Raw genomic sequence first — 25871 nt, 5'->3', positions numbered from 1 at the left:
GTAGGCTATTCGCCGGGCTTTCTCGGCTAACTCCTGTCGTCGGCGATTGCCGTTACTATGTTGCTGCCACCGCGGCAACATTTAGCATTAGTCATCCGTCAAAGAGACGATGAAATCCACCGCGTATTACGTGCGCACGACATCCGCGATCTACCGCGTCGATTTTCTTCTCCCTTTTTTCTTCTTTGCCTTTTTCCCTTTTCTTTTCTTTTCTTTTCTATATTTCTCTCGCGAAAAGCATTCTTGTCGCGGAGAAACCGGACGAAGTGGCAAACTGCCTCTTCTCATGCGCTATCCGTTTTTCCCTGCTCTTCTTCTTCTTCTTCTTCTTCTTCTTCTTCTTCTTCTTCTTCTTCTTCTTCTTCTTCTTCTGCGGCCGTCTTCTAGTAATGGCCCCGTCTCGGATCCTTTTGTTCTCCGGACGGATGATAGAAAGCACGAGCGGTAATTTCAAAGAGGAACGATAAATCAACAAAAGTAGACACAATGGCGTAACGCGGATTCGAAACGGCATCTTCCAAAATAACGTATAGCGTATGCGAATACCTTGTGCAATGAAAATGCGCAACGTATAGCGATTATTTAGCTTCCTCATATCGATTTGGTAGTGCTCGATCGATACTAGCGACGTAACCGATACCTATTATACATGTACGAACGATCAAATCGAATGGACATTTAGCGAGCTATCTCGACTATCTTCAATGTACGTGAGATCAAAGACGATCCCTGTTATCCGATAAACATCGTTGACTACTAGCCATCTTTATGCTAAGCGCGAGCGGAAAAGCCAGCCTCACCGAAAAACTACGAGAGAGAAAGTGCCTATATCTCTTGGATGGCTCAGGCACAGTCGCGCGAAAAGAGATTCTCCTCTTTCTTCTCGGAATACCTCTCCTTTCGTAGTTGTCTACTCGCCGGCTTATAACCGGCCGTCTAGCTAGGCAACACACACGTATATATACCGCGCTAAAGATAACGAGTCGTCTCGTTAACGACTTTGTGCAGATCGAGAGGACGACGTTGGCCCGTTGCAGCTCGTATATCGACTCTCTCGCGAGGGTGGGAGGTCTCCTCCTCCTCCTCCTCCTTCTTCCTTCCCTTCTTTTTTTCCTCTTCGAGAGAAATAAGAGTCGGCTCGAGAGATCTAGCGCCGGAGAGGGGAGGTTCACCGAGATAGAACTCAACGACGACCCCGCGTGTGACCCCACGACTCGAACGTCGATTCTCCTCCGCGTCGCGGAATAATCGTGACCATGCTGTCGGCCGAGAAGCTAAAAGTGTTTCGCGGACAGACAATCACGTTGGATCTCTGTTTAGACGGAGGTCGATTAGAAAATTCGACGACACGAAATTCATCGCGCGATTCTCCGATCCGATCCGATCGACCAACACGTCCTTTGTCTTTCTCCTCGATAAGCTTACGGATCGAAATTTATGAATACTCCTCGTCACGTCACAACTACGTATCTCGATATAACTAGCCATAAGGAATATCGAATAATTATAATTAAAAACGTGGTACACTATTATGGTGGTATACTTATGTTCGAGCAATCTTGTATCAAAGATCTTCAAGATCGATACTTTGGGATCAATGTTAATATTATTGCGTTGGAACGTCGGAATTGAATTTTGAGAATGCGAACGAATCGGATTTAAAAGCGAGTTTATTCTTGGCAATTATCTTTGTAAAACATATTACTACTAGATTACCTATCTAGTATATTGGACTAGATTTTACATTTTTATAGAAAAAATATAACTCTTTTTTTCTTTTTCTTTTTTCTTTTTTTTCCTTTTTTTTTTCTTTTTTTTTATTATTACACGTTTCTACAGAAAAGTTGACGTATCGACACATTTGAATGCATTGTCAGCTACCTTGTTTTTTATCGAGTAGGTATTACTTTTACGTTTGAAAATACTTTTTTCCCCAAAGGGGTACCGATATCGCTACAATGGACAGACACTTGATACCAAACAGTTTTCTTCGGAGCAACCCGTTTCCCTCGATATTTCATCAGATAGGAGGATCGTTATTTCTTGCGATAATTGACTGGTATCCAGAATCTCCGATCATACGTCTTGCCTACTTAACGATTTAAACCAGTGATTTTTGTTTGTCACGAGAAACACATTATACCATCGTTATCCCAATGGATGGTAGAATGGAAAAAAAGATAAGTAGAAATAATAAAATTACAAAGTGATCGGAGTTGCCTCGATCGCGAGGCTTCTATTTGGCATATTTACTAGTTAAAGAGATACTCTGCGATTTTCTCTTTCGTTTCGTTCGTGAAATTCAAAGTGTCAAAATCGTCTTTGTGCGACCGAAGACGAAGAGGAAAGATGGTCCAAGGATAAGCGGAACGATCTTTGTCGATTCTCGACGCTCTCTCATTAGCATAGCAACGCGGAAACACGCGTCGACGTGCATGTACACGCGAAACCCGTGCTCTCTCTCTCTCTCTCTCTCTCTCTCTCTCTCTCTCTCTCTCTCTCTCTCTCTCTCTCTCTTTCTTTCTCATCTTTGCGACTTGTCTTGCGCGTTTCGAGAAAGAGAGAGCGAGAGATGCTCGCTTTGCACTCGCACGAATTTTTTTCTTCGTTTCTACGCATAATGTAACCGTGCGTCTTCGTATCCTATACGAAATTCTCTGGGTTAACTAATCCGACCCGTGCTAAGATTCTAGCGGATCTTGTATCTAATTTTCTCTTAATTAGAGCAACCTTGTAAATGCTTGTAGATTTTGATCTACAACAACGACGACATTTTTAAAAAGCGCTAGAATAGACGAATACTTTCGAATTGAGCTAACGTTACATTAAAAATTGCTTTAAAGAAAGAAACGTAAAAGAGGATATAGAGGTCGTTTATCGAATGAAAAAGAAATGAAAAAAGATAGAAAAGAACGGAAGAGAGAATAAAACGTAAAGAAAAGGAAGAAGGAGAAGTATCGGGATGTGGAGGGGAGAGGAGAGGACGAATAGACGTTACGTACGAAGGAGAGAGTCGTTTCGAGCGCCGGGGTCGATCGTCCTCCTCCGTGAAGCCGACCGCTCGCTTTCCCTTTCACACGCGGCGCTAATCGCCTATCGTTCTCCGATCTACGCCGAGAGAGAAGGACGGAGGCACGGCGAAGCGGGAGAAGATGCGAGTCGACGCTCCTCTCCGCGCAACGCCGGATGCTGCCTGGACCAGAGACGAGGCCGCGACGAATCGAGCGAGCCCGAAAAATTACCGAACGCCTTTGCTTTCTTCGTTCTTTTTATCTACGCCAATTATTAACCAACGTTACTTCAAATTTATATATACATATATACACACACACATATATATATATATATATATATATATATATATACATATACATATATGTATATTACGATATTATGTCGTAAATGTGTATAAATATTTTTAGAGAGAGAGAGAGAGAGAGAGCTTCGATGCGCATCTTCAAACTCGATTTTCAAGATCGTGCCTCGCTCGTAATTTTCACCGGAAGCGATCGAGAGAGACTCCGACGTGTTTACGATCGTTTTCGTAGCCAAAAGAAGAGAGACGACATCCTCTTCCGCAATGTTCGAAAGTATTGAGTGGGTACATATTCTCGAACATTTTGAGGGATCGTTTCGAGAACGACCGAGGAAGCTGATCTTTCCGTAGTAACGGAGGAAGTTTCCCACAGAGCGAGCGGCTAATCTTTGGAATCGAAACCTCACGACGTCGGCAGTTACCTGGTTTCCATTTCGCGAAACGCTTCTCTCCGTAAGCAGCCGCTTACATTTCCTTCCAAGCGACTCCCGCGCATGCACTCTACAAACTCTTGCGTGTGTGCACATTTCTCTCTCTCTCTCTCTCTCTTTCCCTTCTGTATTCGTTGTACCGACACCTCCCACGCACTTGACGCGTTTTAATCGATATCGCCGCGCTATAACGAATTCTCTCTCTCTCTCTCTCTCTCTCTCTTGAACGAGCAAAAGAAAAGAAAATTACGTACACTCTCTTCGCTATCGTGAAATTACTCGTTCGGGAAAGCGAGCGAGGATTTTTCGCGCCATGTCACGCGACTTGTACTTAATTTAGGAACGCGTAGCACCTCGATAATCTCGAATACGAGTCAGCCGCAGTACCAACCGTGCTATAACTTTTGTTATTTTTACCTGCATCGGAAACGCGCGCGCTGTTATCTGCGAGTAAACCGTTATTCGTTCCTCTCTCTCTTTCTCTCTTTCTCAACTCTCTTACTTTCCTTAAAAATAGTCACACACGCAGGAGCCACTGCTCGTACGTACGTACGTATGTATGTATGTACATACATGGTTATCTCCGTTTCTTCCCTCGACTCTTTCGTACCGTTCGTGCGATAAATTAATTAACCGTGCCTTGTCGCACATTCTGCGCTAAGAGATTCTCTTTCCCAGATCGGATGTTTACGCGTTGTCCCAACGAAATATCGCCTGAAACATTTCGTTGAGATTTAGAAGATTCTTAGTAGTCGAATCGGTGGCTCGTACCACATTCGCTAATTCGGGCCCGGCTAGTAGTTCGACTCGGTATCTCGCGTGCGCCGTCCGTAACGACACGAAAGGTGTACGTGCCCATCTATAAATAGTCTATAAACCTATAGATATATATATATATATATATATGTATGTATGTATGTATGTATGCATGTATGTATGTATGCATGTATGTATGTATATAAGTAGGTAGGTATATAGATAGGACGGTGCGACGTACGCGCGTTACACCGCGACAGTCGCCTTTCGTCTTATAACTCAACGTACTTGCGCCGTGCACGATTGCGTAATAACAGCTGCGCAGCCTCTCACCCTCGCCGATTCTTCCTGGCTACGAGAGAACTCGTGCCGATAACCGGTTCCTCCTCCTCCTTCTCTTTCTCCTCCTCCTCCTCCTTCATCTCCTCCTTCTTCCATTTAGACGCTTTCCTTTCGTGCCTCTCTTTATCCTTCCAGGTTTATTCGCATCTTTCCTTTTTTCTTCGAGAATTTGAGTTCCTTCCTTTCGTAACGTAAATAGCCTTCCAGGGTGTGCCTTTTAATATAGCGGATCTCGTTGCGGCGTCGTCGTCTCCAACTAAATGTCACTTATTTCTTCTTCCGTTATTCGATTCTCTCGCGACGTCTATTAGTCGCGCTTAACACGTTCGTATTTTTTATTACGCGAGGAATGTTAATCCAAAGTTGTTAGACATTGTGGGATCGGCGAGATTTAATTATTTTAATGCACTCCTCGGTGATTGCGTCACGCCTCGAGTCGAGCCAAAGACGAGCTACATCAACGATATATAACTGAAATCGATGACCCATCCGTGATCGAGGATCGCGACGTTTGAAAACCTTTCGCCTAGTAAGATTTCTACGTAGTATCCTTTTTTAATCGACGATAATACCTTTGGGCCGACTCGAAAGCTCGATACAAAGCTCGGATACCGAATGTCTTGAATTTCATTATATCACGGCAATCGCGGAAACCGTGTTACACGTCACAACTTGATATACATTATCACGGATATACTCGAGCGGGTACATCAGCCGGCAAACAAGCTACATCGATTTCTAATCGATTTTCATAGGTCCGCGAGGTACTATCGCGTGTAATATAGTGCACGCGATTGATATATTATTTCTATTTGCATATACAACGTGACGCGATTTATGCCGGAGATTTGAAATTTACTTTGAATCTCGTTCAATTTCTGTTTGCCATCGTGCGCGACGTCTAAAGGATTAGGAAGAGAAGAAAAGTAAAGAAAATATAAGCGATCGCTTCAATTTTCATTCCTTCCCATTCTAGTCTATCTTCTCTTCTCTATCTTCTCTTCCGTTTCTCTTTTCCCTTTTATCACTTTTCTCTCGGAAATATTCTCTTTCATTTGCGAAGAAAGATATTCAGGCGGGGGAAAGGAGAAGACGATTGAAATTTACTATCGCAGGCGCGTGTTCACCTTCAAAAACTCGTCGCGAAACGTCATCGATGGCGTCCTCCAACGAATCGATCCAAGTTCTTGTTTTTCTTGGTTTTTTTTCGTTCGAACATCGATCCATCGAGATCGGCTTCCTTTCCTCTTGTTCCTCCACTTGCTTCGATTTTACGTCGCACTTTCTAAAATGATCTTCTTTGAATCGTCGAAATTGCCTTGGATGACCGATCGCGTTAACTCGACCTCCCGTCTTCGATCCTCCCTGGTCTAACGGTGAACCCGTTGGGTCACGTGCCGCGCGACTTTGAGCGATATTTTCGCGATAAAAAGGTGCGCGCGCGCGCGTGCGTGTGTGTGTGTGTGTGTATATATATATATACACATACATATGTATATCAGGAAGGAACTTTGAGATCGCACGGAGTACGCGCTCTCTTTAAAAATCGTCGCACACATCGATCATGCTCCCGTGATTTCATGGCCGGCATATCAACGAAAGGCCAATGATTGATCATTCCAGATTCACGGTAGATAGCTACGTTCGTCTTTAAAGTCCATTTTTCCTTCTATCGATTAATTAATTCACCGACGTTAATAAGTATGTTCACGACCTTTCGTCGTTATAAGTTCATCCTCACTATATTCATAACGGTATCGCCTATCGATTAGCTAGAGTATTATAAAACTGGTCGTATAATCGACTCTTCTCGTTGACCCTTGAGAATTTTCTAATCGGGATGCGCTCGGTTGGCGTAAAAACGAAAATCGGAAAGAGAGAAGAAAAGGTGTCGAGCGAGTCGGAAAAGAATCCAATGAAAATCCTAGTATCCTCCTATCTCTCACGCACGGTCGCGACCATCGCGTTCCATAAAGCACGAGTTCTCCTAGGGCCTCGGTCTTTAGCTTCTTCCCCTTCTCTTTCATTTTCACTACTGTGTCAGTGGAACGACCCGAGGCAAACCACTTTTTAATCGGCGCGAACTCTTCTGCCTCGGCAACCGGACCGCATTTGCACAACGTCTGGCCGCGGACCCGTTCGCGGTGGTAGGGGAAAGAGCTCGACCTCCGTTCCTTCTCTCACAACGATCTTCGTCGTTATACCGGAAGAAGAAGAAGAAGAAGAAGAAGAAGAAGAAGAAGAAGAAGAAGAAACAGAAGCTTACGGGGGCAAAGAGAGAGAGAGAGAGGAAAGATTCGCGTCGGCCTTCTCTTACACGGTCACTCGCTCTCGATTTCACAGATCTCGACCATTCGTCTTATTATATTTCTTTTTACTCTCTAATTTTTATCATTTGTTTCGTTTTATGATCGATTCTTCATTCGTAGTTTTCTAATATCCGAAAGTATCTCACATCTATTATTATTAGTTTTTCATTAAATACATAATTCACTAGATATCGTCGTAGACATAATAATGTCTTTCTCTCACGATCTCTTCATCTTCGTCAAGCTCTCCAAACGAGTCGCTTAAACTAGGGCAACGTGTCGAGCGGTCGCTTACGCCTCCGCTCCGCTACGCGTGCATCGTGCTTCCAAAGAGGGGGTGGACCGCGGCATTGCCTTTAGGTCGGCCGATGCATGAATGAAGGTTGCATCGGCGGTGGAATAGACACCCCCGCGATTCGCTCGGAAACACCTTCTCTCTCTCTCTCTCTCTCTCTCTCTCTCTCTCTCCCTTTTTCTCGGTCTCTATCTCTTTTTTATTCTCTTTTATCACGACGAAGGCTTCCCACGCACAAACGACAGTTTCCGGTTTTTCGAGGCATCGTTGGCGTAGCCAATGCGGCCGGCATAAATCCGCTTCACGCTCGCAAGCAGGAAGATCGATCGGCGTTACGTTGCTCGAGGAAGCGTTAGAACGTCGTCATTGCTTCGAGTAAATCGGGATAAAAGAGACATTTTATTCTAGAGACGTCTATTTTCGAATTTTCGTACGAAATTCATTTTTTCTTTCCATCCAACATATATATACACATGTATATGTATGTATGTATAAATATATATATATATATATATATATATATATATATATTACGCATGGAAGAGCTCCATTTATTTCACGCTTAAAATATTATCAATAAAATTCTGGTACGCGTAATTGAGAGAGAAAAAAGGTTCACGCCTTATTATGAATCGTCGTAAGGGTCGATAGACGTGTATCACGTGCGAAAGTTCGGTGGGCGAGAAGTGGCAAGAGGCGACGAGACGAGGAGAGGAAGCGGCTTTCGATAGCCTCTTTATAATCGCTTCATCGATAATTCAAAAGCCGTGGTCGGTAAGAAAATGCCCGCGCCAGTGGACGTCGAAGAGGACCAGAATATTCTCAAAGCGAGCGGAGGAGGAGGAGGAGAGAGAGAGAGAGAGAGATAGAGAGGAGAGGAGAGGAGAGGGGGGAGAGATAGAACCGTCTCTCTCTTTCTCTGGCTCGGTCGGTCGGTCGGTGGGCCGCGTGCCGGCACTAGGTCGCGACGTGAGGGGTTGCGGGCGGTGGGTGGCGTGCTGACGTCACCGTAACGGCATCATCGTCCGCGTGGGCCAATGAGGACTCCCGCTCGCCAGGCCAGGTCCATCGATCCGTTGGCCGCGTGTGCCCCGGGTTATGACGTCCGCGAGAGAAGAGTGACGTCACCGTTAGCGCCGTTCTCCGACACCCCCACTACCCTCGTCACTACCACCTTTGCATTCTCCTTGTCGTCTTTGTCGTCGTTGTTACACGGCTATAGTGTGCCGTTCTTGTTTCCACCACTATCGCGGCAATAACGGCAGAAGCAGCAGCAGCACCACCACCACCACCACCACCACCACCAGCAGCAGCAGCAGCAGCAGCACCACCACCACCACCACCACCACCACCACCACCAGCACCACCTCCGCTACCGTCACCGCCGTCGCTCTACACGCGCTACGCTTTTAATATAGCGGCGGAACGCGCGCGATCCGGACTCAGTTACGCGCCTGCCGGCCAGCTGTGCGAGTGTACCATTCTTTCTTCTCTCGTTCGAAAACGCGCACCGGTGCCGCCGCCGTTCTCCTTGCTCCGCATACGACATACGCGCGTTCTCTTCCTTATTGAATAAGGATTTCTTCGAAGAAATAAGAAACGTGCTTTCGTTTTTCCCTATAGGAACGTGACTTTACTTCATCGATGGTGATATCGATCGTGAACCACGAGATCGCGGGAAACCGTTTATCCTTGTTCTTGCCAAAGCGATCGATAGACAAAGATTAAGAAGAGGAATCAAAAATCAAAAAGGATAGAGAAATAGTATAAAACGAGCGTGACAATGTCGTCCGTTGTGAGAGAGGAACGATAAAAAGCGAGGACTTAAAGGTGGCTGCATGCGAGTGCCCAGGTCCGAGATCTTCGGGCTCCTCGGTGGAGCGCTGACCTCCAACGACATCGTCTGGAAGGATTCATCTTGCGCTACGACGACGCACGCAGGTCGGTGGTAGTTAAAAGAGCAAAGAATCGTTCTCCTTGACACACCCCGTTTCGATTCAGTAAGAAAAATCAACGACTCTATCCCTCTCTATATTTCAACAGAATTTTAACGAAACCAAAGACAGGATTTTTTTTGTGTTTTCTCTTGGCGCGTTTCAATGGTTTTATCGTGTGCGTGCGTGCGCGCGCGCATTATCCAGTGTTCCCTTTCGTCGTTTGGTCTTGGCCGTTCGTCGTAAAGCGAAATAACAGCGAGCGAGTGAGCGACCGAGGGAAAGAGAAAGAGAGAGAGAGAGAGAGAGAGAGAGAGAGAGAGAGAGAGAGAGAGAGAGAGAGAGAGAGAATTCGATTTGTGCACGAGTACGACACTAATTCCTGTTGTCCGTTTATTGTTCAGCCACTATCCGTCCTTCATCCCCAAATGTGAACGACGACGCGCATGCTCGTCCAATTTTTAAGGAAGACGCGTCCAATCGCGCAATCTTTGCCACGAGAAAAGTTTCGCGACGTTAGACTTTTCATTCTTCTCTTTTTTCCTTCAACTTACTTTCTCGAGTCGTCGAGTTTTCGAGGAAGCACGCCAAACTTCCTCCACCTCCACGACTCTTCGGTCGTGTTCGTGCGGGTGTTTCGTAATAATCGAACAGGATCTCGCAAGTCTCGCGGTAGCACGTGCTTCTCGGCACGCGCACCTAAGCACGCGCGTGCAAACGTGCGCGATCGGGATGAGGCCGAGCAGCTAGTTCAAGTAGACGTATAGATATCGATGTTTTCTCCCGGTGAGTCCGGTGAATTCGATCGGTGAATGAAAGAGAAGCGATCGTACGCGCGATGCGTACCGTAACCGAGGATGCAGGAACCGAAGGAACAACCGGTGGGGGACCGGCAGCGACGATTCAGCAACGTCCCGCGCCTATAGGCCGCCACCACGTCGTCGTCGATCACGATCGCATCGAAAGCGAACAGCGTGAACGATCGACGACGACGACCACCACGACCACGACGACGATCCATTTGCCGACGAGCGTACCTTACCATCAACAGGTCACCATCGCGGCGGACACCAACAACAATCACGACCATCATCGCAACCTCGAGCAGCATCACGCGCACCAACGCCACGATCATTGGAACAAGTGTAAGTCTTCAGCAACCAGCGCGAACAAAGAGAGACGTCTTGGTGCGCTCTTCTCGACTAAATAAAAAAAAAAAGAAAAAAAAAAAATCTAAAAAAAGAGATAAAAAAATAAAAAGATTGAATTTTCTATGGTCGCTGATGGTTGCCGCAGGTGATTACTGCTTATGGTGATGGTGATGGCTGGTGATGGTGATGGTAATCGCGTTTAACTCGTCGATCGTCCTCCAACGAAGAAACGAAGGATCGGACGATCGAACGAAGGATGTGATAGCCGAACACGAACCGTGCGTTCTTCGAGCTTTCTTCTATTCCTCTCCTTAGGCTTTTCTTTTTTACTCCTTACAGAAGGGTCCTTTCGTTGTAACGACCGGTCGGAAAGGTAACGCGATCACTAGTCTAATATTCTACGATTAAGTTTATGGCAAAGAGACACCGTAAAATGTTAGCAATTTATTTATTTCCGGCTTTATTCGACGAATTTAACATTATTAGCAAGGACGAGATGTCTCGGAGCTTAACTTTATAAAATGTAATTACTATTAGACGTAATACATAGAAACGTAACGAAACGAGTCCTCGAATAAATTATAAAGCGCACGGTCCCTTTGAAAAATGATCAGAATTTCGACGATTTTTAATAAATATACACATGCGTTCTCGCATAATTCCGCTCAACTTCACTCGTGACATCTTCGATAACTTCGATTTATCACGAGTCTATTACGCTACCGCTCGTTTATTACATTCTGAAACGATATTTCTCGAGTTACGAGTTGTTCGCGTGCCGCGCGAAAGAATGGAATCATCGTTTCCGTAGCATCCTATCGTGTACGAAAGGAAATCCGATTATAGGTGGAAAAATAGCATAAAAATCGATCGGTCTCGCAGCTTCCGCGTCTCTAATGTCTCGGAGAAGCATTTTTCGTACGAGCTGTCTTCTATCCGTCGCGGCGGCGACGACGACGACGACGACGACGACAACGACGTTGAAAGTTTAGTCTTTACAGGTGTAACCGGCACGTTAAGGTAAATATAGTCTGGCAGTGGGCCGAGCGCGCGACGTTTCTTTTCCGCGTACATACTTGGCCTGCACGAGACCGCAGGAAAGAAGAGAGTACAAACTACAAATATAACCACTTACAGCGAGTACAGGTGCGGTCACCGGTTCTGCCGCATTATTGTCGCGAGCCACCAGCGATGTCGAATCGCAAACCAAACGATTGTCCTTTTCCCTGACGAGAGAGTAACGGCCGTGACAATGGTAAATCAACGCTTATGACTTCCGTGCATTAAACGCACTCGTACTTTTACTGTAGCACCGTTAAGTAGGCGCTGCCACATCGATACTCGATAGATCGAGGCTCTCTCTCTCTCTCTCTCTCTCTCTCTCTCTCTCTCTCTCTTTCTCCTCCTTCTCCTCGTTTCGTTTCTCGTTTTGTCTTTCAACCGCGTGGGTTGGACGATCGCTAAGATATTACGATATCTTGATCCGAGAGAGAGAGAGAGAAAGGCTTAGACCGATCACTTCGACCTCGTATACGCGCGGATTAATTACTTCAACATGCTTTCGAGAGATCATTCTTGTCGATCATTGTTTCTTCCATTGTCCCGCCAAGTCTTATTTCATGTTTTATGCGTCGAATAAATACGAATCTCATTTCTCGCTTACTTATCGTTCAAACTTATCGTTCAAGCAGTTCGAGTCCGGCCGGAACTTGTTACGACGCGATGCATCTTTACGCACTCCCTGGTCTGATTTTATATCGCACTTGACTACTTCATTCCAGACTCGTCTAGAAATTCGTCCGATTAGATTTCATCGCGAAACGATCGGAAATATTTTTCGACAAAGGTATTTCCATTTGTCATATCGAAGGTTAACAGGATGGATTTACCGTACGCAACGGTCTCGATCAGACGACCATTCTGCATCCGGGAATGAGTCGTTCTCTAAACGATGCAGTTACTCGACGAATCCTTCGCCCCTTGACTTGTCAAGGCTAACTCCATAAGCGGACACGGTCTATGTACATAAATTAAATATCTTTATTAGATATGTGTGTGCGTGTGTGCATTATGTATGCCACAAGGAAGAGGTCCGTCCTTTCTCTTCTCTCTCTCTCTCTCTCTCTCTCTCTCTCTCTCTCTCTCTCTCTCTCTCTCTCTCCCCATCTCTCTTAAATGCCAATAGCCTTAATAAGAATATCTGGCCTATTTCGATCTGCCAATTTTCGTAATTATTGCACAACTTTTTAACGATCAAGTCATTTTAATTCTACACTCTGGCCATACGAGTAAGAGCGATGTTCGTAGAAGTATGTTTACGCGGTACAGAGTGCCACCGAAAAGAGTAGAGAAAAAACGATTCGCGCTTCCTAGAGGCCAATTGCATTGTTTTGCTGGCCAAACTAAATATATACGTGCGAGGCGGGCGATCCGCGGCTGCCTGGCTAGGCCACAAAAGAGAAGAGGAGAGAAAGTTTGACGAGGTAGAAAGAGCGAGAGATCGATCGAGAAGAAAGGAGATCGCGTGCTCTTACACTTTTCACCTATTCTCCTTGGCGTCGTTGTGCTATAATGGCCATGCTCCCGTGCATGGAACCGTTCAAAGTTAACGATGAAACATCATCGGTTCACGCGCTATTCCGAAAGGAAAAACAAAAAAGAGAACAGATCGGTCGAAAACGTCAGAATGTCAATCGGGAGCATGAATCATCCTTCCGATACTTGGACGTAGGCTACAACGTCCGATAAGCAATTTCGTCATTCCGATAATAGCCATCCGGTTATCCGCGTCTATATTGATTTTTTTCACAACAATGATCGTAGTTGCATATACCACGTGATTTCACTTTTTCGTCTACTTACTTCTTCAGTATCGATCATTCTTGAGCAAAGATAAGAAGGAATGCGCGACGGTAATTATCGCGAGTGTGACGCGGAATGGTTCCCAATGGCTACGGCATCATTCATTCGCTGCCATCAATGAAATTCTTTCGACCGCAAAAGGCTGGCTCTGCTCGTGAAACGCGCCGATAGCACGACGACTTGTCGATGAACTTGCGGTTTTTGCGGCAACGAATGCCGGGAGTCCTCTTTTCGGGAGAACACGCGATCTGCGCGCCTTATAAACGAGGAAAAGAGAGGAAACTGCGAGACCACAGGTGACGCAACGTAGCTAAAAAGGAGAGAGAGAGAGAGAGAGAGAGGCGAAAGGGACTGGTCTTACGTGAATACCGTTCCAACGGAGGGACTCGTTCATAAAATATGAAACGCAGACGTAGCGGGACTCTCACCTGGCACGGGACATAGTCTTTGGGAGCGATTTAACAGAAGTCGCTATCGTGACTACGGCGGTGAAATTTTTCTCGATCGATTTATCGATTGGCTCGTGCAAGGAACAAGCTGGATACTTTGATACCATTTAGAAATTTCAAAGAGAGTTCTACCTATCTATGCTGTAACGAGTTTATAATTAAAAGTCGATGTATCGGAGTTGGTACGATTATCGAGAGGATCAGTAGCCGATCGATGATAAAGATCGAGTATGCGAGTCGACAGCGGTTAGCTTTGAATAATCCTCTCGATGGTCGTAAGTATCGCGAAATAATGGAAAAATCGGAAAAAGAGAGGCACGTGCCGTTATATGGAAATTACTTAATGAAAGGTCGCACCTTGTGAAACTTAAAAATGAAAACTTTACGTGTGTGTACCGGTATTCGTCAGCTGCGCGCTCGACTCGCGCGTGCTGATCGAAGTGAAAGGGTCGGTGTAGACGAACGAGGAGGTGTCACGAGCACAATGCCATTAAAAACTCCTTTTTCCGTCGTTTTGCTCGCTTTATCCCTCCCACTCCCCGGATACGATCAATAGGAACGTCCGATTATTATTTATAACCTTCTTATTAACTCGCGATTAATAAATCTCTATCTCTCTCTTGTTATCCTTGTTCATTCACGAGGAAAACATAGAAAAGCGGGATTTTCAGTGGCATTGATTTCGATGACAGGAAAAGTTAACGTACCTCTAGCTTTCCCTTTGCGAGAGAAAAAACTAAATCTATGCTCAAGCATAAGAAGGCGTAAGGAGCGCAAACGATAGACGCTGCTCTCCTAGGTTCGCTTTCGCGCGTGATTTATTCGTGCGAAACGCGGATAAAAATGTGTAACGCGACTCGCCTTGTGACGCACGGCCTTGTTTTACCTGAAATAGATTTCACCGCGAAAACGTATTCCGTGCGAAATACTTGACGAAAATGTCGATTCCGAGTGGACGCGAAGACGTCGTTCTGCACGAAGACGTTTGTCTTCTTTAGACGCTTTAAAAGCAGCACCTTCATATACGAACGGACGTATTTATTTTTAGTTGAAAGAGTACCTACATCGTTCGTACAAATTGAAAAGAAGTTCTTTTTTAAAAGAACTCCATGCCCTTCGGCTAGTCAAGAGAAAAGAAGGAGAAGAAAGGAAATATCGGACAACGGAAGGATCGGTTTCGCTCTGCCGTTTCATTCAAAGTCCGAACAGCTCCGAGAAAAAGAGCGAGCGAGAAAGAGAGAGAGAGAGAGAGAGAGAGAGAGAGAGAGAGAGAGAGAGAGAGAGAGAGGCCATTGGATCGAGCGCAAGCTTGGGAAATACAGAGCGCAAGCTCGGTGCGTCGGTGGCGTCGCGGCGGCGGCGGCGACGACGACGACGGTGGTGGCGTCGCTCGCTACACCGACGAAGGCATTAACGTTGACGTCACAACGCCGCCCCCGTCCGTCATCGACCGACCGACGGCATTACGACGTCACGCGTACCACCAAGGACGACGCTATTTTCGGCGTCATGTACCGTCGTCGCCATCGGTGATGGCGTTTGCGCTCCCGATCTCGTCCTCCTCGATTCTCGCTTCCTCTTTCTCTTCCACCTTTTGCTTTCGTTATTGGCTTATACCTCTTAATCGTCGCTAATGTTGCGCGCAATTTCTCTCCTCTTACTTTTTATCTATGGAAACGTTTTATTCTCGTGAATCATCTCTCATAACGGTTACAAACTCATTTGCAAGAAACATCGTCTTTCTATTTTTTTCTTCTTCTTCTTTTTTTTGACACAAAGTCGATAAAATTCTCTTGCGAGTTTCTCGCGAGACGCGTGTAGCAGCTTCTCTAAGAATGTTTAACGATACTACGTTTCACCGTTCCGCAGCTTCCGCGAGTGTGGTAATGCGCCTTGCGAAACTTTTTCCTCTTATGTCTACAACTTATGTCTGTTTGAGCGGAGACTCGTCGTTGCTACTGGATTCGCAAACTCGAGAAAAAATTACCTTTAACATTCTTCGACGAGCGAACTCCGTCGTATCGTCGGATAAGTCGATAAGTTGGATGAAGTTAGGTATGACTTCGATGTCAACGATGATGTCCGCCGGACAGGAATTTCGCGGTTTCAGTGTCGACCTTGAGACAAGCTCCCGGCGCTTGCAATTTCGTTTCGACTCTATTTCGCGGAAGTACCGTTACGCCGTTGGCTTTCGTAAGGCGAGAATAGGAACGAGCCGTAGAACGGAAAAGAGAGAGAGAGAGAGAGGCGATAAAGTTACGCCGCTAACAACTCGCTCGCGTAATAGTCGGCGTGGCAGTGGGCTAAATTTAACGGGCACGCAGGAAGACGGTAAAAAGCAAAGAGACCGAGACGGACGGATAAAGGAGAAAGAGGGAAAGAAAGAGAGAAAAAAAGACATTTTCGTTACTCGTGCCAAAGCAAAGCTATGACGATGCATCGTACGCGTCTCTCCTCTTCTCAAACGTAAATACTCTAGTGTCGTCGTGGTATTTGGTGAATGACCGCCAACTATGAAATTTTATAACTCGCGACCGCTCTGAAAGAAATCGGCAAGAGTTTCTTTTTATTAAATCGCCAATCCGTGAATTCAACGATTTAGCAATCGGTAATTACTTTTGCTCGTAATCAAGAAAATCAAGTTATTTCGAGCGATGTCATTGTACAGAAACGCAAGAGGCTGAGCTAAAAGCGATAAGACAGAAAGAGAAAGAGAGAGAGAGAGAGAGAGAGAGAGAGAGATTCGCGCGGCTCGCAGGATGCATTGTGCGCGTGCTTGCTTCTTCTCAAGTTTTTTGCACCGCCTTGTAACCAAAGTGACGAAACAGAAGCAGCAAAACGTATTGGTGAATGACCGGCGCGGAAATGCTCGTTATGCAACGCGGCTAGAATGACGAAAGAGAAGCAACAAAATTAAGCAGTTGCTCCTCGCAAGAGCTAGAAGCATTTAAATCCTTTTTTCGTGCGCGCCCGCGCGCGCATAAGCAGAAATTATTTTTGTACTGGCAGCGGCGAGGGAGGCTATCGGACATAAGTACACGTACGTAAGTCGTTCCGTATCGATCAAACGCAATAATCCGCTAGGCTTAACGAACTCCTTCAATGATATTCCAATTTCTTTCAATTTTCGCAATATTCCCACGTGATTTATCGATCGCCATAATCCGTTGTGCGTACGTGGCCCATGACGCGCGTATAGATCCTCCCTACCCAGGAAAGATCCTCCATATCCGCCGCTATCGGATCAATTCTTTTTCAACATTCGTCTTTATCGAGATTTAATAAGATCCGTCGTATCACGAACGGGGGCGTCTTATCGAAACGTTTAACGGTACAACGATATAAGGGATTTTTTATAACCGAGACAACGCTCGAAATTCCAAAGGATCGCACGCTCAGTCGGTACATTCCTAATAAAAGCGCACAAGAGCTTGTCGTAGAGATTGAAAAGTATCGAAAAAAGTGAAGAAAATAAAAGAGACCACGGCGTCTCCTTTTTGTTCTCATTAAGATCATTTTCACTCGTTCGTTTGCTCGAGCAAAGTGTCGTCGCGCACGCTCAAAGGATTAAAGAACGTAATATAGCGTTCCTTCGGTCTCTCATCTCATCCCACGCTCCTCCAAAGGCATCGCTTTGGAACGATTCTTCCGCTTGGTATGCGACCCCTGATACCTGCGGAGGCGTTCTATCTTTTCGCGCGTTTCTTGATTGAAGGAACCCGGTCTTGTCCGGTACGCGGACAAAAAAAAAGCTCGGAAGGTGCGTAGGCAGCAGGTGTTTTCCGCACGTGCGAACGTCATTGAATCGAGCAGAGATCGAGAGGGTGCCTCTTTCGCCGGCCCTGAAGCATCCGATCTCGCTAGGTAGTGGAGGAGGAAGAGGAGGGTGGTTAGGTGCGCGCGCGTGATCGATGAACGGAACTGCGGCACGGAACGGTGACGTCATCGACGACGTCGCAGTATGACGTCATTGTTGGGGAAGGCGACGGGAAGGGGGCTGAAGTCGTGCGCGTAGGCGCTCAGGTAGATATCGGCCCGGGGAGAGCGGGGTGAAGTCGACCGACTGGATGTATGTTGACGACCCAGAGCGCGGGAAGGGTGTGCTCGTCGTAGTCGCTCTTGGTGTGGGATCGTGTGTGCGTTAGACGGGGGCGGACAAGGCCGCCGGTTAAAGGGGATAGCTCTAACGGATATCGAGCGTTCCTTTTAACAGGTGGAATCCGAAACCGCCGTCTTCTCTACTTTCTCGACTTTTCTTCCGCTCGTCCGTTGTTCGGCTCTTTATTATTTTCCTCTTCCTATCCATCATTCCTATCCACCTAATTTTCATTAATTTCCTAACATCGCCATTGACGAATTTTATTCGTAAACGACTTTCGTGACTCGTCCAATCCTTGAGTTTGTTTCATCGGATCGGACGAGTTTCGATAAAGGGACGCCGAGAGAGGGGAAGGGGCCGGGGAGTAACGTCGGAATGCTTTTGATATTTCGCGCGATGATAGGAACGATCGATCGAAGCCCGTTTCTCGAAGGCCGAAGCCGTTGGACCTTCGAAGACACCGGTAATAATTGGAATTGCGAGTAATCCGCTAACGAATCCTTACTCGGTACGAATGAATGGGCGTGATTTTCACACTTGCACGCTTCTATATGGAAAGAAAGTGATTCGCGGTATTATCTCGATCGACTCGTGGACACCGAACGGCGCTTTAAAGAACGATTAGCGCGGACCATCGGGTTAATTACTTTCGCACGAGTCTCTCCGCGACGTCCGACTCTTTATCAGATTTTCTATCAACTATTACTGTCTTTTTTCTTGTTTTCCTTTTCTCTCTCTCTCTCTCTCTCTCTCTCTCTCTCTCTCTCTCTCTCTCTCTCTTTTTTTCCTTCCATTTCGCGCACACCCACGCGCTTTCGCGTCTACCACCGTTTGCTAGTCGTCGTTACTCGTAGAACTCGTTGACGGCCGAGCGTTCACGATCAGATAGCTTTCGTAGAATCGTACTTGGTTTTACAGCGACCGATTTATCGGTCGCGCACGCGCGATTTTCTTTCTATCTATTAGTTTAAATAACGATACCTAGGTACGTATACAGGTAGACTACGCGATAGTCGTCTAGTCGATGGACGTACACGAGATTTTTTTTTTCGTGAAACGTTTGCGGTGTCTCGCGAATAAGAATTACCGTGAAAGTTTGTGGTATATCAATTAAACGCACGTTTTTCTATCGTTCTTTATACCTTTGATCTTTGCCCTCGTCGGTAAAAATCTTCGCGATAGATCCGTTTGCGTCTCACTTATAGATACGTTCGTATCTAAAAGTCTTCTGGGGACTAGCTCGTAGCCGGTCGAGAGGTAAACATCGAGATCGAAAGAATTCGATGCGTCTACCGTCTCCTGGCCTCTCGCCAAAACGCAAACTCTCCTACTTATTTAGCTATTCCACGGACCTGATTCAAAAGTATTTTATATCCCAAGGCGTATTCATAAGAGCGAAATCGAATTAGAGCAGGGTTGCATTAAGGACGCGACATTCGTTTACTCGACCGAACGCCCGTTTCTATGGTTTGCATTTGGTTATTGGCACGAAAATAAAACGTCAATACCGATCTAACGCGAAATTGTTTTTGGATTTACGTGTCGTAGCTGATTTGCGTCGAATCAGCATTAATTCGCGAGTAATGGACTTTTAGCGCGATGGCTCGACTCGACTTGCCATCTTGGCGAATTGCAACGGAAGAGTGTGCGGAGTAGACGCGCGCGCGCTCTCTCTCTCTCTCTCTCTCTCTCTCTCTCTCTTTCTCTTTCTCTCTCTAGATTCTCTCGAAAATAAGGCTTGTTTGGTCGGTCGAGCACGAGGGAGAGGCACGAATTGGCTTTACGAGCCCGACGGCCTTGAGGCCCAACGGTGTCTCGATCCACTCGTAGTCGGTCACAGTCGTTTGGTATGCGGAGCTCGATCTACGCGACTAAATCAGCCGCTTGCTCGTTGCACGCTACGTCGTGCGTATACGAACGAATCCTCTGTCATTCTCTTCCCTTATCCTCGCGTATTATTCTCTTGGAGATGTGCACACGAATTTCTCGAACCAAAAGACCGCGCTTCCTTCTCTTTTTTCTTTCCTTTTTTTTGTTTTTCGGTTTTTTTTTTTTTTTTTTTTTTTTAAGATCTTTCCAGATCGATAAGGACGGTCCGCGAAAGGAAAGATGAGAGATGAAATTTATCGTGATCATTATCTTCGCAAAATGCGGTAGCACTTATGGATAAATACGACGTCGAAACACGTGTGAGCAGCGTATCATACATAATTTGTTATTCGAATGTCGGAAATTATTTTACTTTTTTTCCTTCCTCTCTCTTTTTCTCGCACTCGATCTCGACTCTCGAGAGGAAAAACGAGTCGCGCACGTTCCACGTCGTCTACGTTGCCGTGTTAATAGACAGAACGAGAAAGTTTTCTAATCTAGCGTTACTTCGACTCGATATTAACATTGAAAACCTGTCTACTCGAGGTATTTTTTGTCCTCCCTCGACGTACTACCGACGACGTCACGCATCAACGAGCATAAGCCGATTTCCGAGCGTGGACGCGAGGAGGTTTGTCAAATTTTTTCTTTTTTTATCGCATTCGTCTTCTCGTTTCTTTAGTTCTACGATTAATTATTACAGGGACGAACGGCTTCCACGAAAAAATCTCCCAAAGATGATCTTAGTCTTACGAAATATGGGCGCCTTTGAAACTCTCGACGCCGACTTTCCTTGGCGGACCACTTTCGATCATAAACTTTGTGTCTCTATATAAGTATAGATCGAAGTATGCGATAAAATTAAATGCTCGAGGTACGAGCGTAAAATGACACAGTCTGCCGCGTAAGATTATGCGAATGGAAACGTTAAAGTGCAGTTGGTTTTTTATTGTACGGTCCTGTCTGATACGTTGCGATAATAATACGACTCTAGTTCACTGTAACATCGTCGAAGTTCGTCGAGAAACGACGAACGAACACGGTGTCGTTTTTGCGAGCATGCATTTCACACGCATCGCGAACAACATAGAAACACGGTGGACGTAGCAAGAAACTCTTTGGTTTCGGGGCGATATCCGGTCTGTTCGTCGATCGATCCTTTCCTTCTGCGAATTAACAAAAGAATAACGATCTTACTTGCAACTCTTAAGAGGTTTTCCTCATGGCATATCTCAAGAGCGTATCCGTGGTTTCGGGGTCACGGAACCTGCAGCTCCGTATGCTCGCGCGGTATGGGTGTCGCGTATCGGTCGCTCTGGCGCATACCAACCAGAAAGATCCTATCTGTTGTGCGCGCTGTCGCGTCGGAACACGCTCACGCACGGACTACTATACCGAACGTATTTCTCTCTCTCTCTCTCTCTCTCTCTCTCTCTCTCTCTCTCTCTCTTCTTGTCTTCTTTTCTCCCGTTCTAAGAAGGCGCGCGCAGCAGCACGCCCGTAGAGAAATTTCAAGGAGAAATCGAAATCGATACGAGATCGCTCCCGAAAGCGGTTCTCCGACTTTCCTTTAAGCGTCCTGCACGTTATCGCGTTAAACGTTATCGATAACGGGACATCCCTGACGACACGGAAATACTAACGTTGCTAGTGGGCCAAACGAAAAGTCGATTAATGGAAGATAGAAGCGCGTCCCGTTTCTTCGACACGCACGTCCTCGTGGTCGAGGACGATAAGAGATATTCGAAGGTCTCGCTCGTGCGCTAGAAGGACAAGAACCGACAAGATCGTCGAACTTGAATAATGTCTCTGTAAAATGTCGTGTCTCTCTCTTTCGGATTTCACTGAAGGATGTTAAGATTCGTCGAATTATCGGCAAATTCGAACGAGTTCGAAGCGAGATATCGTCTTTGCGAGCTTTTCCGGTATATCGATTTTTCTCGACGACGACGATGACGATGACGACGACGACGACGACGACGACGTTCAAGGACGATTCGCGTAGCCGATTACCGAACATTCGTATCACTCCCTAGCACCTTCGCCCTTCACCTTCACCCGTTTTATCATGCTCCTCTCTCTCTCTCTCTCTCTCTCTCTCTCTCTCTCTCTCTCTCTCTCGCTACCCTCGCTCGACGTAGTACGGCCTACTAACTTCAACATTGATTTTCGTAGCGTAAAGAGTTTCACGCGCGCAACCTCGTCCAAGGACGGTTAGGAGCTACCTAGATCCTGCAACCTCTCGCACGAGAGCTTCGAGAGACGTAATAATTCGTGCTCCGTTTAAGATCGGATCCTCCGTACGAGCTTGGACGATGATTAACGAGCCTATCGATTCGCTTCGTTACCAAGTCGTTGCATAAATCGATCTTAAATTTATTCACGCGACAAGTTGAGAAAACGGAGCCTGGGTCACGCAGTTTCCACTTCGAAAGGGGGTCACTCTCGACTTTGCATGTACCAGCCTCCTTCGCAAGGATGGATGTCTATATTTGCGAGGATCGTAGATGGAATTTATTTTAAGCCGGCTAATGGAACGACGATCTTAGACAAATTGGTCTTAGAAGGAAGGAACGTTCGATTTAAATTTTACAAGAGCTTCACGCTGATCGAACTTTGTGACAGGCTAACGTTCTACGTCATTTGTCCTCCGAGCGAAAAAAGACGTTTGCCTGATTATTTCCGTGTTCGATTCGATTATCGGTAATCGGTGCTTATCGTCGACGAGAACTTTACGTATTCCCTTCTCCCCTGTTATATTTTTAATACGATCGCTTGATAATTCGAAGGAGATTACAAAGATGTCGCTTTTGCCGCTATCCAGGAGCACCTTAGCAATTGTCCGTTCGTCGTCCGGCGTCGTTGTCGAGAATTTTGCGCGCAGAACTGCCAGAGCAGACCGCGTTATGCTCTTTTAAAAGTAATCAACGGGCCCTTACCGAAGTGACGGGGAATGAACCAGGTGGTTCCCATTATCGTTTTCACTATGTTCTCGCCCCGTCTAAATTTACACGCGAGCAATTATGTGGATCGTAACCGGTTTCGACTTATCCACCGCGCTCCATTGACTTCTCGCTGCGGCGACTCGAACGGCGCGCGCTCGATTAGAATTTAGAAACCGTGAGCGCGCGCGCGCGCCTTAGACTCGGCCAAGTCCGGCGAGCTTCCTCTCAAGAAAGAAGATTCTCAAAATAAGAAGAAAACAACTAAGTATTTATCTCGTTGCGTTGCGCAATCGATCTCTTCCTCGATAACTGTCCAGAGTAAAATTATGAAGGAGATCGGGAAGAAGGGGGAGGGGCCGGGTCTCTATGTATAATCCCATCAGTTCTTATCGTTTCGAGCATGATATTCGACATATGGAGGGCAAATTGAAATGCTATTAATATTGTGATAGATTAGAGAGAACGTTGATTCGACCGAAAAGCACCTCTTTTACCGATCAAAGGCTATCAGCGCGGGCTATCGGCATGGTATCGAGATGATCGTCGATAACGAGATGGTCGAAATGCCGGCTTCGTCGTCACGGTTCGTACGCGCATTCACTGTTAGGAACACGTGCGTCGCTCGTCTTTTTGCGTAATAATTACAGCCGTGACTGCGATTTGCCCGCCAACGCAGGATGTTTTATCTCGAATAGAACAGCGCAAGAATACTTGAACCGATTGTCTCGTAGACTTATGCTAATTATTATCACCGTAGAACCCCTAAGTAAACTACCTATCGGTCTTTCTCATTGTCTCATTGTATTATATCTCGAAAGGAACCGAGAGATTTGTTCGGACGAACGGCTTTCGTCGAGAACTCTTTTCTTTTATAGCCTTTTCTTAGCCTTCGCCGTTCTCAAGTACGGGCGAGCCTTCGGAGCCTCGTTGCTCGCCTCAACTCGACTCGAATAAAGAATTTTTGTATTCCGCGTGTACGTACGACCAATACGTGTACGAACAGCGTACTACAGCGTATACGCCGTTTACCTCTTGCATGCTATCGGCGCCCTATGTAATTACTCCCTCGTGGCGATTTAACGTATCATTAATACGGGTTACGTGAGCAAACACGTTCGAGAGGTTGCAGGAACGTTTAATATCTCGTTACCTCGTTCTCGCTCTCGCCCACGGCAGGCCACCACCTTGTTTCATGACTCTTTCCTATCTTTGAAAATTCTTCTCTCTCTCTCTCTCTCCCTCCCTCCCTCCCTCCCTCCCTTTCTTCCCCTTTTTCGTTCCTTTCGTCCTTTGCCGTTTTTCCAAAAAAACCTCATAGGAGAATCGCTAACGCGATCGCTAGTCGCCTCAAGAGGCTTCAAAAGTTAGAAAGTTGTTTAAACGGCGAAAGTAGTTTGACGGATTTAGGAGGCTCCTATGAAAGGCTCCATTCGTTTCTGGCCAAAAATATTTTCAGATAACCACGGAGAAATTCTTTTATCCATCCGTGTCTGTTGCCTCACCGGGAGAGATTAGAAAGATTATTTCGAGATTTAATGTACGGATTGCTATTGACTATATCCTATTGGAGAATCTATGGGAAGCACGTAGGATGCGAGGAGGAAGATCGGAGATTATTCCTTGCCGAATCATCGTCGAGGATTATGCGAAAGAAAGTACGGATGATACTTGCTCGCGCGGGACAGGGTAGTGGGCAGCGCGGGAAAGGAGTAAAAGAGGCGCATGCGTGTACGCGTGCGTGTAAAAGGAAAAGGCTAAGAAGAGAAGAAGGGAAAGGTGAAAAGAGAAAAGAGCGAGACGGAAGAAATGACAAAGCGAGTGCGATGGAGATAAATGGCGGGTGGGAATACGGTTCGGCCCTTCGAACGCGCCTTGGTTGGCGAAGCGATTCGCTCGCCATACGGCAGGCGTTTGCGCGCGAGTAAACTCGCCGCGGGCGGTATAGAAAGCTAGATGGGATTAAGGTACCTATTACGATATTCCTACCGATTACGTCCTCCCGCCTACTCGGCGATTTCCATAGAGCGAAATCGCTCTACCGACCGGAATGTAACCGAAACGTTACTCTTCCCTTTTTTTCTTTTTTTTTTTTTTTTTTTTTTTTTTTTTCTTTCTTTCTTTCCTTTTCCGTTCGATAAATATTATCCATTCTCGATGATTGAAACTCGACGATGACCGAGATTGAAATTCGTATATTTCATGCTGCTAAAGTTTGGACCGACTGAAAGACGATCAATTGGAATCTTTTCGAATCGAGCAGCGAGTCATCCTCGATGCAACCAAGATTATTAAGAGTCCGATCTCATTCGACGCACGGGGTAAAAATATAAGGTTTTTATAAGCAGCAGACCGATATGGCGTGGATCGTTTTATAATGAAATTACAAGGGAATAAATCTTTAGACAGCTCGTTTAATCCGCTCGATTAATCCAGGTAGGCATCGAATAGGAATAGGCCAGGACGGGTCGGAATCGAACTCGACAAAAAGCGATACGTCTAATCGAGCGGTGATCGCTTAATCGAGCGTGCGCGATCGACGCTACCCGTCTTACGAAATACCTCGACGAAGATACGCTCGCGCGTATAGTTGTATATAACGGTGTGCTCGATGCGTCTGGGTTCCGTCCGTGAAAGTTTACGGACACAAGACACAGATAATTCCACCTCCGCGCCAACGCCATTTCTTATTTGGACGATCGTACATCGCCGGCGTTATCGCTTACGACCTTATTTGACGACTATCCCGACGTACACTTGCGGTTTCGTGAAAGTCTATTTCCCTGGCCGCTGCCGTTGCGTTCAGTGTCAGGATTAGTTTCGCAATGCGTGCTCGCGGTTTCCAGAAACATTTGAATCTCGCGTTTATGGTCGTACGTCGAAAGCGACGCTTCTAATCCTTCCCTCGGCGATTCATCCTTCCTCGGGACTTGATTGATCGATTCGGCCGCACGTCCAAAGATTACATTTTCAAAAGTTCGCTCAAGCGCCAACCAGATAAAACTGGTATAACTTTAATTTAATAATGTTTCAGTTGAAATCTCTGACAGCCGACAATGTCTCTTATCGGCCCCTCGCGATACCACATTTTATTTATATTATATATAACTTCTTTA

At 46.1% G+C, this 25871-nt stretch overlaps 1 protein-coding gene across 2 annotated transcripts in view; it reads left to right on the top strand.

The window, feature by feature from the left end:
• Nucleotides 1-8881: 8881 nt before the first annotated feature.
• Hr38 (Hormone receptor-like in 38) overlaps nucleotides 8882-25871 on the top strand; it is a 37369-nt gene continuing 20379 nt past the window's right edge. Inside the window, exon 1 of one of the 2 annotated variants that reach the window (XM_035880426.2) lies at nucleotides 8882-9390. In XM_035880426.2, coding sequence (XP_035736319.2) covers nucleotides 9288-9390 — 103 coding nt within the window. In that variant the 5' untranslated portion in view covers nucleotides 8882-9287. Of the gene's footprint in view, nucleotides 10529-25871 lie in introns of both variants that reach the window. The other variant, XM_035880416.2, reaches the window with a different exon arrangement.

The sequence above is a fragment of the Vespa mandarinia genome, chromosome 8 (genome assembly GCF_050613455.1).
Source record: "Vespa mandarinia isolate Hongniang chromosome 8, ASM5061345v1, whole genome shotgun sequence".
NCBI lineage: Eukaryota > Metazoa > Arthropoda > Insecta > Hymenoptera > Vespidae > Vespa > Vespa mandarinia.
This window is presented reverse-complemented; position numbering and strand designations above follow the sequence as displayed.